The 14,502-nt window shown below is 36.2% G+C and overlaps 1 protein-coding gene across 4 annotated transcripts in view; it reads left to right on the plus strand.

The window, feature by feature from the left end:
• The window catches only part of STAM (signal transducing adaptor molecule), an 84,490-nt gene that overhangs the window by 42,157 nt on the left and 27,831 nt on the right, over window positions 1-14,502 (plus strand). For all 4 annotated transcript variants that reach the window (XM_030940989.1, XM_030940988.1, XM_010354749.2 and 1 more), the window contains 6 exons: window positions 289-364; window positions 445-540; window positions 3,623-3,769; window positions 8,876-8,966; window positions 10,741-10,933; window positions 12,507-12,601. In XM_030940989.1, the coding sequence (XP_030796849.1) occupies window positions 289-364; window positions 445-540; window positions 3,623-3,769; window positions 8,876-8,966; window positions 10,741-10,933; window positions 12,507-12,601 (698 nt within the window). The remainder of the gene's footprint in view (window positions 1-288; window positions 365-444; window positions 541-3,622; window positions 3,770-8,875; window positions 8,967-10,740; window positions 10,934-12,506; window positions 12,602-14,502) is intronic.

The raw sequence follows: 14,502 nt of genomic DNA on the forward strand, positions 1-14,502 counted from the left end.
AGTGGAAGTCATGACCTACCATTTTATTTTCAAAGCTTTGTTTTTTTTCCTACCCAGAATTATCCTGAAATGCCTCATCTATGATTACTAATAAGAGAGCCTGTTAATTCTGTTTGAAAAATTTGAAGGAACTAATTTACAGTTTTTCAACCATGTTATTAATAAAAATTAAATTTCCCTACTTTATCATAGTCTCCCTTTTTATCATAGTCTTTTGTCTATAACAGTTTAAGGGGCAGGGGGAAACTAGACGTATTATTAAGTAATTTTTATTTTCTTGTTTTTTAGACCTAAGGATTGTCTTCGGTCTATTATGAGAAGAGTGAACCACAAAGATCCTCACGTTGCTATGCAGGCTTTGACTGTGAGTGGTTTCTTTTAACCTGTACCACAAAATTATCTGCCACAATGGAGCCCCTTTAACTTCTGATTTTGTGCTTTTAGCTTCTAGGAGCATGTGTATCAAACTGTGGCAAAATTTTTCATTTAGAAGTATGTTCAAGAGATTTTGCTAGTGAAGTAAGCAACGTATTAAATAAGGTAAGGAGCATTATTTCCAGAAATTAATTAAGGCAGTCTTCTTTCTTCACATATTTTATTGTTTAAATCTTCACAAAGGACTATTCTGTGCTTTTTAAGAAATCCTTTCTAGGATGTGTCTATCCAGTATATAAATAAATATTATGTTTTGCTGAAGAGACTGCAGATTCATGTAACTTTGAGTTAGTTTTTTCAAGCCATATTACAGTATTTTTAACCTGTTCTTTCCATCATACTTTCATCTGATAAGAAAACAGGTATTTCTATATCTAATTAAATAATATCAGTCTATTTTAGGTACCGTTTTTGTAGGCACAAGATGTTTTCCTAATGGAAAACCTTTCAGAAATACTGCGAAAAGTCTATGGCACCGTTGAGTTTTTATCTTTATCAATAAGGCCACTTCCTGGCCATCACAGGATTTTAATACTATACTGCTGTTCTTACTGGCCGAACCCACAGCTGGAGTTGCCTCAAAAGTGGTGGCGGGAGAGTTCCCACAAGGGACTGCCCCAAACTTCCAGATAGGGCTAGATGAGAATCCAGAAAAAGAGGCACTAAATGTCAGGGTGATCAGTCTAAAGCATTTATTAGGGAAACTTATGAGGGCTGCAGATTTATAGGAGGATTTAAGGAATTTAACTCAAGGTTGGGGCTGGTTTCTATGTTTTTAGCAACACGTTTGATCTTTTAGTGTTTTGAGCCGCAACCTGAACAACTTTATCAGTGCCTGAAAATGTTCAAGGCCCCAGTTTGGGTCCAAACCTATGGTGGAAAACATGCAGCTGGCTGGGTCACAGAGCGGGACAAGGCACTCTGTTTTTCTGTTGGGACACAGCAAAAAGCAGGGAGAACTGGTGACCCTACAGCTGCCCACTCAACTGCGTGTAGAATTCCAGTCACACAATTCAGGAAAGTTTTAAATTTTCAATTAGTAATAGGTGAGTTCTCCCAGTAAAAATTTGTGCATTCTAAAGGTCATTATTTTTAGCTTTTTTAGGGGGAGTATTATAAATCAAGAAAAAGTTTTTGTTTGTTAAAAGGGAAAATGCCTGATGTTTTTGGGAAAAATGAATAGTTCCAAGTTACAGTAGAAAAAAAGCTGTATAGAAATATAGTAAGAATTTAAAATTCTGTACTTTTTGAACATCATGGTTAAGTGATAATTCTTTCCCTTGCCTGCTTTTTGCATTAATATTTAGTTATTTTCTACTAATTAATAAGCATTGTCTTTTAATGTCCTGAATGTCTGTCGAGATGTACAACTGTTTATGAAGAGGTTCTAATACCATGTTTTTTGTAATGTAGGTGAAAAATGTGGTATACAAACCTGTGTATAATAGTGCAAACAGCCATTTCAAAAAACGACTACCTATAGGCAAAGAGGACTTCTCTTTATTTTCTGAATGTTTTACAATGAACATATTGGTTTGGTACCTAATAACGTCCCACCTTTTTTTTTTTTTTTCCAAGGCTGCATCTCGCTTTGTCACCCAGGCTGAAGTATAGTGATGTGATCTCAGCTCACTGCAACCTCCGCCTTCCGGGTTCAAGCGATTCTCCTGCCTCAGCCTCCTGAGTAACTGGGATTACAGGCATGCGCCACCACTCCTGGCTGGTTTTTGTAAATTTTAGTAGAGACAGGGCTTTGCCATGTTGGTCAGGCTGGTCTCGAACTCCTGACCTTGTGATTGCCTACCTTAGCCTCCCAAAGTGCTGGGATTACAGGTGTGAGCTGCCGCGCCCAGCCAACATCCTGCCCTTTTTAAAAATTTCCTTTTATTAAACAAATTAAGTTCATATATAGTCTCAATAAAGCATTTACAAATCCATTATGTGCTCGCTGGCCAAAATACAGTTTACGTGCACTTAGGAAGAATTCTTTTTCTTCCAATAGAGTAATCTAAAAGTCTAACCTTCTCCACTTTTAAAAGCTTTAGCTAATTATTTAGTAAACATTAATTTGAAATACATTTATGACATTTCATAGAGGAGTTATCTTCACTTTTCTCTGCTATCTGTGAAGATTTCTTTATATCTATTACATCAAATAAAAAGACTTTAGATAATTGCCACTATGAAGATACATCAGTATTTTAATGAACTGGCCAGGTTTTTTTCCATAAAGCAATGAGTAAAATAATTTATTTTGAAAACTCACTACATTTATCTCTTTCTTTAATACAGAAGAATAGTGCCCTGCACACCTGCCTTAGACTAACCTCAGTCAGTGTTGTACATCAACCATAAAGAGTTAACGTTATTTTGAGCTGCATGCTGTGGTTCATGCCTGTAATCGCAGCACTTTGGGAGGCCGAGGTGGGCGAATCACTTGAGGTCAGGAGTTCAAGACCAGCCTGGCCAAAATGGTGAAACCCCGCCTCTGCTAAAAGTACAAAAACTAGCTGGGCATTGTGGTGCGCACCTATAATCCTACTCGGGAGGTTGAGACAGGAGAATCGGTTGCACTCCTCCCCCTCCTGGGAGGCGGAGGTTGCAGTGAGCTGAAATCAAGCTGCTGCACTCCAGCCTGGGCCACAGGGTGAGACTCTGTCTCAGGGAAAAAAAAGGAAAAAAAAGTTATGTTATTTTGAAGAAATTAAATTTTCAAGACGATTAACATGCAGTGTATCTCAAACCAGGCCCCAGATAGTTAAGCATCATGGAAAAAATGCATAGTCATGAACATTAAGAAGTCAGGAAATCGGAATAAAGGAACTATATCGTTTATTCTCACCTTCCAACTTTTGTATTGCTTTGCAAAAAGGAAACAGATACTTTTCCTTGTCTTACTGATGTACAAACCTTACTTCATTACAAAATATTCTGAAGTCCTTTCAGATCTCCAAAATGTTATTACCTATTTAATGCTTTAATTTTAAGTGAGATATATATTATGGGTTTTTTTCATAGTGTGAACATTCGTTTTATTTCTAATAACTATATTTTCTTATTTGTCTATAGCTATGTGTAATTTGTAATTCAAAAAAATCTATAACTTTATAATTTTATATTTAAAATGTCTGTATTAAATCATTGGCTAGGAAATTGGTGCTCTTTTATTTCTTTTTCTATTTTACAGGGTCATCCTAAAGTATGTGAAAAATTAAAGGCTCTTATGGTTGAATGGACAGATGAATTTAAGAATGACCCACAGCTTAGTCTAATATCAGCAATGATTAAGAATCTTAAGGAGCAAGGAGTTGCGTTCCCAGCTATTGGCTCTCAGGTATTTTGGGAATGAAGCTGTGTGTGTGCTGCAGTTTGTTTGTCTTAAATAGCTATGTTTATTTGAATTTTTTTCTTCATTCCCTGGTCATTTTTTACTACTTCAGAGAAATTTTCATTAGTAATACTAATTGTATTAGTAACTAGTTGTATTGGTAGTTAGTAATAGTAGTTTTCTGGCATTCAGAGGTGCCAGAAAAGTGTTACAATGAAATATTAATGTGCTCCAACCTCTCTCCTTCTTTATAAATGAATTGGTTTAACAATTTGCAGTTTTTGAAATTTTTTGGTATAGTTTTTGTTTGTTTGTTTTTGAGACGGAGTCTAACTCTGTCACCCAGGATGGAGTGCAGGGACGTGATCTTGGCTCACTGCAACCTCTGCCTCCTGGGTTCAAGTGATTCTCCTGCCTCAGGCTCCTGAGTCGCTGGGACTACAGACACGCAAGGCCACACCTGGAATTTTTTTTTTTTTTTAAATAGAGATGGGTTTCACCTTGTTGGCCAGGCTGGTTTCAAACTCCTGACCTCAGGTGATCTGCCTGTCTTGGCCTCCCAAAGTGCTGGAATTACAGGTGTGAGCCACCAGCCCGGCCAGTACAGTTTTAATAATAGACACAAAATAGCTTTATTAATTAGATAACATTATCTTCTTAAATGCTCTTAATGCTATAATTGTCTACAAAGAATGACAGCTCAAAAATCAGGATATCCTTAGAAGTTAGGGATGACTTGAGAGATTCTTTTGATGAGGAAATTTATGAATTCCTGTATTAACAATGAAAGGACTCTAGAAGGGGTAAATGAGAAGAGAAGCACCTGAAGTATTTTTCCTTGGTAATAGCCGACCAGTACAGAAGTCTTCCTTTCCCTAGTGGATATGACTAAATAGCTTAACTTTCCTCTCCTGTCTGCCCTTGTGCCAAAAAAATTCAATCTTTAATTTATGTCATATAGAAAAAAAATCAAGAAATGTCTTTTTTATTCCTATTTCTATTTTGGGTAACCTTCCTTTAGGATGCCCAACTAATCAAGAGGCTTAAAATATGTGCTGATTTACTATACTGTCTTTCCCCAGTTTATTGACTGGAACAGACTATAATGAGTGATATAAAATCATGAACGGAAATCTGTGAGTGTGGAGGGCTTACATTTTGACCACTTCAGGGAGTCATGTAGCTTATCTACATTCATCCAGACCTACATGTGCTTTCTTCCCAAGGCATTTCCAGTTTATCTGAGCACTCTTGAGATGTGAAGACTCAAAAATGTATTTGGGAGAGGAAGGAAGCAAAGGACATTTTTCTTCTTAAAAATTTTTTTAATTTTTGATTGGCTTTACAATGATAAATTATATCTGAAAATTCATTCATTCATAATTGATAGCTGGTTGTTACTACTCAGTCTAGTTTCTAGAATCTGTATAATTAAGGAATAATCTTAAGCAGAATAATCCAAGACATTATACGTTCGTTGACAACAGAAACAATGTTTATTTATCAAAGAGTAGACTCACTGCAGAGAACCCACCTAGAATAGGTAGAGAAAATGCAAGCCCACTAAATATCTAGAGTCTTTGGTTCTTGTTAACTCAGAACGTGGTTTGACCAGCATCACTGGCATGACCTGGAAGTTTGTTAGAAATGCAGCATGGTTGAACCCACTCCAGACCTATGGGTTCATTATCTCCATTTTAACAAGATCTTCAGAAGATTTGTATGCACGCTGAGGTTTGAGAGGCACTGCTGCTCTAGAGGACAGCCTTCAGTCCAAGTGAAAAGCGCATTTCAGTCCACAAAGGGACTTACTCTTGTAAGAAAAGGAAGAATTAATGATTGTGCCATATGTACCCTTGTTTGGTTAATCTAGAATCTTAGCCACGGAAACAGTTTTAGGGATCCTCTAATCTAATCCGCTCACTCATTTTTACAGATAAGGAAACTGAGACTCAGAGTGGTTAAGTGACTTGCCCAGGGCCACAACTCATAGTTGACAGCTGGAACTAGAACACAGGCATGCTGATTCTCAGTTCAGTGTTCTTTTCACTGCCCGAGTCTGCCTTCTTTGATAGAGAGGTTAGTGAATATGTGTCTGTCCAGACTAGGCTTCTAGTGGAGTGAACACTGGCAAGAGCATTGTGTCTTGATTGGTAGAGAAACTAGCTTATTCTCTTGTTCAAGAGATTCAGGACGTAGAGGAGCAATAGTAAAGACAGGACTTACTTTTCATCCTTTGATCTAGATGTTAGCAAGTATGTAGCAGCTAATCTTGTCGTAGTAGCTATATTTCACCTACAAGAAATATATATATAAAGTAAAATATGATGAGGTAGAATGATTTTTTTAGTGGTTTCTGAAAAGCTTATTAGAAACCCTACATGTAAATTGCTTCACATTAAATGAAAAAAATATATCATCTAAGTTCAATTGCAGAACTCCCTGTAGATTTTAAAGCCACTTAGTTACTTAAGTTATTACTGTGTTTTCATCAGACTAGATTTTTGTTAGGGCATGCTTAACAAAAACCTCTGAAGATATATTTTTCTTTTCTTTTTTTAGCCTGGCTAATTTTTTTGTATTTTTGGTAGAGACGGGGTTTCACCATGTTAGCCAGGATGATCTCAATCTCCTGACCTCATGATCTGCCCGCCTCAGCCTCCCAAAATGCTGGAATTACAGGCATGAGCCACCGTGCCCGGCCAGGCATTTGTTTTTAGAAGAGCTGAGAAGAAAAAAACTTTTTGAGGTTCACGGAATACAACTTTAAAAACTCTCAATTCTGACCTATCTCTAGTTTCAATTTTCTTTAGATAATGTTTTAATTATCAGACACTTCTGAAAACTAAAGGTATGCCTGGTCAGAAATAACTTTTGTGGTTTATATAAATTTTTGTTCACAATTTGGCAAACTTCACAATTAGACAGATTTGAACTTTTATGGTGTGTGAAGAAATCTCTACCAGTCGAGAAGTGCAGAAACAAACTGTGATATGTGAAGCAGTATGTTCCCGAAGTGCACTTTTCATTCAAAGTTCCTTTCTATCATCAGGTTCTAAATGTAACAATGACACGTGTCTTATTTAGTAGCCAACTACAGTAGCAATGCTGCTAGCCTACTTCTATCTTTACATCAAAAGTTAGTGCTAACAAAACTGCATCATCATGAGTCAGGTGACTTTATCACTTTTCTTAATATTTTTACATTATTTTCTTCTGTACTCAGATGAAAAAAATATACTTAGAAAAACATATCTTAGTCGGGCGTGGTGGGGGCATTTGTAGTCCCATCTATTTGGGAGGCTGAGGCAGGAGAATGGTGTGAACCCGGGAGGCGGAGCTTGCAGTGAGCTGAGATCGTGCCACTGCACTTCAGCTGGGCGACAGAGCAGGACTCTGTCTCATAAATAAATAAATAAATGCCTGTGTGTTTGTTTGACAATACGAAATCCAGTAAGTGAGGAGTGTAGAACTGTATTTTACCATAATATCGAATATTTTTCCTTTCATACCCTCAACAAACATTTATTGATTGCTTGTAATATTTAGGCACATTCCCTCAGGGAACATGCAGTCTGGTTGTGGAGACAGACATGTAATCAGACAATTATAACAGAAGCTGAGATTTTGCCTGTTACAATGTTCCAGTCACTGTTCTAAGTGCTGTACATGTGGCAATTTGAATGTTTTTTAGAATTCCATTTTTAAATTGTTTGCCCTGAGAATGACAATATACATTCATAACTTTTCATAATCTACTTTGAGTTAATATTTGATGGAAAATAATAGAAACTGTGCATCCGTAGAGGTCCATTTACACTGTAGTTGTCATGTGTATTACCTCTACATACATTGTAAGCCCTGGAGGTAATGTTACATACTTTTTGTTTTAAACCCTGAATGAGCGCATCTCATCTAATGTTGGAATCGCATGTGTTAATTTAATATTCTAAATAGGCTATGAGGTGCCCATGAGGTGTAGGTGCTATTATTGTACTCATTTTATTGATGAGGAATTTGAGGCACCAAGGCTAATTTGCCCAGTGACATCCAGCTAGAAAGTGGTAGATCTGGGATTTGAACTCATGTCTGCCTGACTCCATAACTTACATTCTTAACCACTCAAATCACAGTACCTTGTTTAAAGGTGTTACCATAAGAACAAACAAGAGAATGTGTAATTAACAGGTTTAGGGATGCTTCATTGAGAGTGATATTTTAGCTGATTACTGACTGATGTGTTCAAACTCAAAAGGGAAAAAGTGAATGGAGCAAAAGAAGCCATAGTGGGAGAACGTTGTGAGTAGAAGCAAATGAGTGTCAGACTTGTAAAGCACTGGTATATAGACTGCTCAGGAACTGCTGGCAGTTTCTGGGAACTGGTGGAATGATTGGAAATGAGGTTGGTAAGATAGGTGAAATTCTGATTTGCCTTGAATGCTTTGCAAAAACTGAGAGGCCGTGGAGCCCATAGGCTTAAGAACTTGTAATTCCAGAAGTGTGAATTGATTTATATGTTTGTTTGTTGTGCATTCCCTTATTTACACAATTTAATAGAGGCAGTGATACACTGTCAGAATTAGCTACTTGTAATTTGGTTTACAAAATAGGATTTTTGAGCATTTATATCATTATATATGTATATGTATATGAGTTCCTGAAGATAACATCCTGACACATGATCCAAAAGGAAATGATAAGTATAACTATTAATAGATATTTAAAAAATTTTAACTATTTATGTTTAAAGTAATTATCTCTTTCTCTCTCCCAGCCCCTTTTCTGGTTTTGGAGTTTTTTTTAAAACACATTGAAATCTTCTCTAGGCTGTCTTCTCTGAATTGTGTACCATATGCTTTGAGTTGAACCTCTTGACACAGACCTGGGAGGGTATGCCTAGGCTGCCTCCTGTAAGTGTCCGGTTGCTCTCTGTGTCCTCCAATTCGGATTCTTTTCCCTCTCCCTTTAAGGTGGAAGCTGCTGCAGTTTGGATTTCTTTTTTCAGAAATCTGTGCTAGATTGATGAGAAAGGTTTTGCAAATTCTTAGGGGTATGTAAGGGGAGGAGAATTTGATAACAACCGTCAAATGCTGTGTTCTTCTTTTTTGTCAGGCTGCAGAACAAGCAAAAGCAAGCCCAGCTCTTGCAGCCAAGGATCCTGGTACTGTGGCTAACAAAAAAGAAGAAGAAGATTTAGCAAAAGGTGCGTTTTTAAGTCCCTGATGGTGGGAAGAAGATAAGCCTCTGTTTTTTCTCTGAGATATTTAAAGATAAAATAAATAGAACTTGGTAGCAAAAGCTGAAACCTACTTTGTTGCCCTCCTTAGTATTCTTCCCTTTCCTCTTGAGAGGCAGTTGCTGTTGCATGTGTCCTTTCAGTCTATGCTTTTGTGGCGGTTTTTTACTATCCTGTGTATCCAAAAACAGTATCAAGTGCTTTTTTGTGTCTAACAAATTTGTTTTTCATAGGTAGTACCCTTGAAGTGCCATTTGCCACTTGCTTTTCTCATGCAACATTATGTTTAAGATCTATTCATGTGACATACCCATTAACTGTTCTGTAATATTCCAGTGTACTAATGAGTATACCACGTTTTTCTATCTTTCTACTGATGGATGTGTGGATTCTTTCTGATTATTATTATTATTATTATTTTACTAAAATTAGGCTGCAGTGAGTATTCTTGTACATATTCTCTGTGCACATATGTGTGACTCTCTCTGTTACGTGTGACTAAAAGCAATATTGTTGGATCATGGCATTGGTACATCTTCAGTTTTGCTAAATGGTTGTATGATTTGCTTTTCCATTAGCAGTGTATGAAAGCTATTATTAATCTCTGACAACACTTAGTAATCTTAAGGGTTTAACTTTTGTGAATCTGGTAGGTTTAAAATGATGTCCTGTTATTTTAATTTTAATTTTTTTGATTGCTAGTGAGACTGAGTTCTTTTTTATATATTCACTGGTCATTATGATTTTCTCTTGGGTAAATTGTCTTTTGTTAAATAAAGTAATGATATGTAGAAGTCTTTATTTGAAATATTAATTTGTTATCTAATTATTGTAGATATCTACTCCCGGTTTTTGACCTTAACTTTGATAATGGTGTATTTCATCAAGTAGAAATTTTAAGTTTTGAGAAGGCCAGAGCTGTTTGCTTTTTTGTTATGATTTTTACTTTTTAGTGGCTTTTAAAAAATATTGTTCCCTACCTCAGGGTCCTAAAATGTAGTTTTCTGTATTGACTTTTAGTAGCTTTAAAGTTTTGTTTTCATGTTGGTTCTTTTATTAATCTAAAACAAGAGTGGAAGAGCAGAAAGGGCTCTGGGTTGAGTTGAAAGCAGGATAATCAATGCCCTGAGATTACATTTCAGAGCCTGAATGACATATGGTGATGGTCTGCACTGGGGGAGTAGTGGTGGAGATAGAGGAGACACATTTGAGATCTATTTTAGAGGATTTGTTACGTTGAGTCTTTAGACTGATAAGAATTACCCTTGGAGCAATAAAATCCTGATTCTTCAAGATTACCTTTAAAGCTTTGATTTAGTAAGTCTGCAGTGAAGCTTGATACACTTGACTTTCCAGGCAATTTTGATGATTATCTTGAAAACTTAAGCTATAGGAATACATTTAAAAGGTCAAGGAAAATGCAAAATATCTGCAGCTGAAAAAGAAAAGTAGATCTAAGAGTTTGTATTTTTTATTACCCAGAATAATTTACATTGTATTTGTTCAGTAAAAATAGGAGTTACCATGCTGTTCCAATTTTGTTAATTTATTTTTAAACTTTCAGTTGTGAATGAATGAATAAAACTGACAAAATGATTTTTGTTCAATATATCAGGGTATGTTCTAGTTTCTAACTATGCTGTTGAAGGAAGAATACCTTTTACCTTGATGTCTTTTTCTACTTCTTCAGATTGTTGGGCATAATAACATTTTGGATTTTTAAAAACTCATTGTTTTCTAGCCATTGAGTTGTCTCTCAAGGAACAAAGGCAGCAGTCAACCACGCTTTCCACTTTGTATCCAAGCACATCCAACCTCTTAACTAACCACCAACATGAAGGCCGAAAAGTTCGTGCTATATATGACTTTGAAGCTGCTGAAGATAATGAACTTACTTTTAAAGCTGGAGAAATTATTACAGTTCTTGATGACAGGTAATGTTAATATTACATTTAAAATTTGTATGAAAGTATGTAGGGCTTCCGTGTTTCATATTATTCCTGTTGCTTGCAGTTACCAAATATAATAATAAATACTGACCCAGATGCTTCTCTGTATGGCAGACAGTTGGCTGATTTGCTTGTGTTATACTCAGTGGATTCTTATTTTGTCATTTAATTTTTTTCTTATTTCTTAGTTTTTCATTTGTTTTGGTGGCCTAGTTTAATCTATTCAGTTTTGGTTCTACCTAATAATATAAGTTGTTACATTATTTAAAAAGGTACAGTTCTGGAAAAACACTGAGTATGTATATGTACTTAATGGAATTTGTAAGAAATATATAATCTATTGAGTTTTTTTACACAGAACAGTATATCCATATGGAACAACTTTATTTTATATGGAATTATACATTTATTCAGGAGGTGATACAGTGCATCAGTTTTTTTACTATAGCTTTGTGATGTTTTACTTGAAAATGAATTGTCACTGATGCTTGTTACTGATAATGCAGTATTGAAATTTGCAGGTGTTTTTTAAAAATCAGCTCAAATTGATTTAAAGTTCTTCCTGTAGTGTCTGTCTTACTTACTGCCTTAGTCCATTTGGATAACAAACTACCATAGACTAACTGGTTTAAAAACAACAGGAATTTATTCCTCACAGTTCCGGAGTATAAGTCCATGGTCAAGGACCCGACAGATTCGCTGTATGTGGAAGGCCCACTTTCTGGTTTGTAGAAGGCTGTCATTTTGCTGTGTCCTCACGTGGCAGCAGGGGCAATGAGGTTTCTAGGGTCTCTTTTATAAGGTTGCTAATCCCGTTCATGACCTAATCGTTTTCCAAAGGCCCCCCCTTCTGATACCATTGCTTTGGGGGTTAGGATTTCAACCTGTGAATTTTGGGAAGACACAAACATTCAGACATATTTTAACTTTTTTTTTTTTTTTAATTATTTGTTTGGTTTTTTGAATGGAAGAAAATGAAGTAAAATTTGAGCTGTTTGGCTGGAAGTTGCACAAAACCTTGCATCTGTTCTTTCAAAAACATTTATTGAGTGCTTGCTAGCTTTCCATATACTAGAGTTTACACCTAGGAGTGTACTCTTTGTGAATGTTTTACACTGTGAACAGCGTCATCTTTCATATTTGTTCTGTTGGGAGATAAAAAGAAAAACCTTGCTGATGTGTACTGGAAAGAGCAATGATTTAGGAATGGAGACTGAAAGTGAGAGCCTGTCTTTATATCTCATTACAAAGCCTTCTTACTCTGGAGCCTGTGAACCACCTGAAGCTGACAATTTTTTCATATGGGTGCCTCTTTTTTGGGAGAGAGTCCATAACTGCAAAGCATGCCTCAACAGTCAAAAGGATAAACAACCCTGTGTTTAATAGCTTCTTACCTTTTCTGAGTCTTCTCAGAAATAATAATGGAAGATTCATTGGCCTTTTCAGTGGGTTATTGTGAGATTCAAATTTTGTAATAGTGTAAGTTAAATACTACAAAAGATAAAGATTTATAGAAATAAAAATATTGTGGTAAAGCATTGTTTTCTGTTTGTCATAGTGATCCTAACTGGTGGAAAGGTGAAACCCATCAAGGCATAGGGTTATTTCCTTCTAATTTTGTGACTGCAGATCTCACTGCTGAACCAGAAATGAGTAAGTATTTTCCAGCCTGCCAATAAATGATGTTTTCTAATCCTTTTCTTAATGGAAGTTGAGTAAACTGAACTTTTTAGAGCAGTGTTGCCCAGGCTGGAGTGCAATGGTGCGATGTCAGATCGTTGCAACCTCCGCCTCCCAGGTTCAGACGAGTCTCCTGCTTCAGCCTCCCGAGTAGCTGGGATTACAGGTGCCCGCCGCCATGTCCAGCTATTTGTGTGTGTGTGTGTGTGTGTGTATTTTTAGTAGAGACGGGGTTTCACCATGTTGGCCAGGCTGATCTTGAACTCCTGACCTCAGGTGATCCACCCACCTCAGTTTCCCAAAGTGCTGGGATTACAGGCGTGAGCCATTGTGCCTGGCCTAACTTTTTTTTCATATATATCTATGTAGAGGTTGTTGTTAAAATGCAAATTCATTAAGAAGTTTTACAGAATTTATACATTATATGTTTTTCTTACCAGTTGATTATAGTGTGACAAGTATAACCTCAGGGAGAATATTTCCTGTTCAAAGGTTGGGACCGTTTCTCTAGTGTGTAGTCCCAGACTTGAAAACAGTGATCTCCAAGCAACATGTCAGATATTCAGAAGGAACCATTTTTACTAATCATATAAAAGTTTGTTTGATTTACAAACCCTGCTGACTAGGATAATAAACTAGAAAGTGGGGCCGTGGAGAAAAAGTGATACCAGTGGCAGGCTTAACAGTTTCAGGAGACATAGTCGGTCAAAGTAGTGAGAGACAGTTTACTGTGTTTCTACATAATACTGTGCTTTAATGAATCTTCATAATGATGAGTTTAGTCATCAAGCAAAGTTTAAGTCATAATCTCCCTCTATTTAGGAAAACAGAAAAATAGATCTGTGTTGGTTAAATGGCATTGTGTAATGTGCTGACTCTTTAAAATTTTTAAACAGCTTCTATGTATAGGTTGATATGCTATAGTTGTTTGGCAAAATAGCTCATACTATCTTTTTTTAATGCTAGATAGAAGGGATCAAAGAAAATTACAAACCACAAGATGCTTAGGTGTTTTTTAGTTTATAAGAAATTTAAGAAAAAAAATCTTTGTCCTGGTCATCTTTTTATTTCCAGTAGCTCCTAATAGTAAATCTTACAATACATGCTACTTTATAGAATAAATGATACAGAAATATATATGTTAACAATAAAGAGACACTTCACTTCTCTTTCAAGAGGAGGCTTGAACAGCAAACCAGAAATTACAGATCTTTAAGAAAATGACGCACTCTCATAGTACTGCCAGGGTGTCTGGTGTCATGTTTATAGAGACACATTGGTGAGACCCAGTCTTTCAATGATGTTTTCTATGTCTGTGAGAGTTCAAAAACATGTCAGCCTTATTTAAATGGCATTGCGTAGTATGCTGACTTTTTAATAACCTGGGCTAGTAATGATGTTTTGTTTGTTTTTGTACTTTTTTTTTTTTTGTCCTGAATCAGTTCCTGGAGAGGATAGAATTGCTTGGAGTTCTGTTCAAGATAAGGTCCAGGATCTCATGTAGATCCTGGAGCCATTTCATCTTTTTTTTTTTTTTCAGTCGTATAGCAATGCAGCTTCAATATGAGTTTTCAAGTTTTCCTCATGTTTTTCACTCTGGACAATCTAAAAGAGAAACTGAAGAGAATCTAAAAGAAATGTAATGGGGTTGTAGTTCTCAAGCGTGGAGAGCAGGTGCTAGCATGATCCCCAGAACATCATTCTTTTGAGGAAATAGAAGCCCACTTCACTTAGCCTGTCAAATAGAAATGGCTGCCCTATTTAGCTTGCTTTTGCTTTGGAGATACAGTAAAATAGTGTGAAATCTTTTTGTTATATATTGTATATAAATAATATTTTTTTCACACACACATAGTATTAGTTCCTGTGAGAAA

This window comes from Rhinopithecus roxellana, chromosome 11 (assembly GCF_007565055.1).
Source record: "Rhinopithecus roxellana isolate Shanxi Qingling chromosome 11, ASM756505v1, whole genome shotgun sequence".
NCBI lineage: Eukaryota > Metazoa > Chordata > Mammalia > Primates > Cercopithecidae > Rhinopithecus > Rhinopithecus roxellana.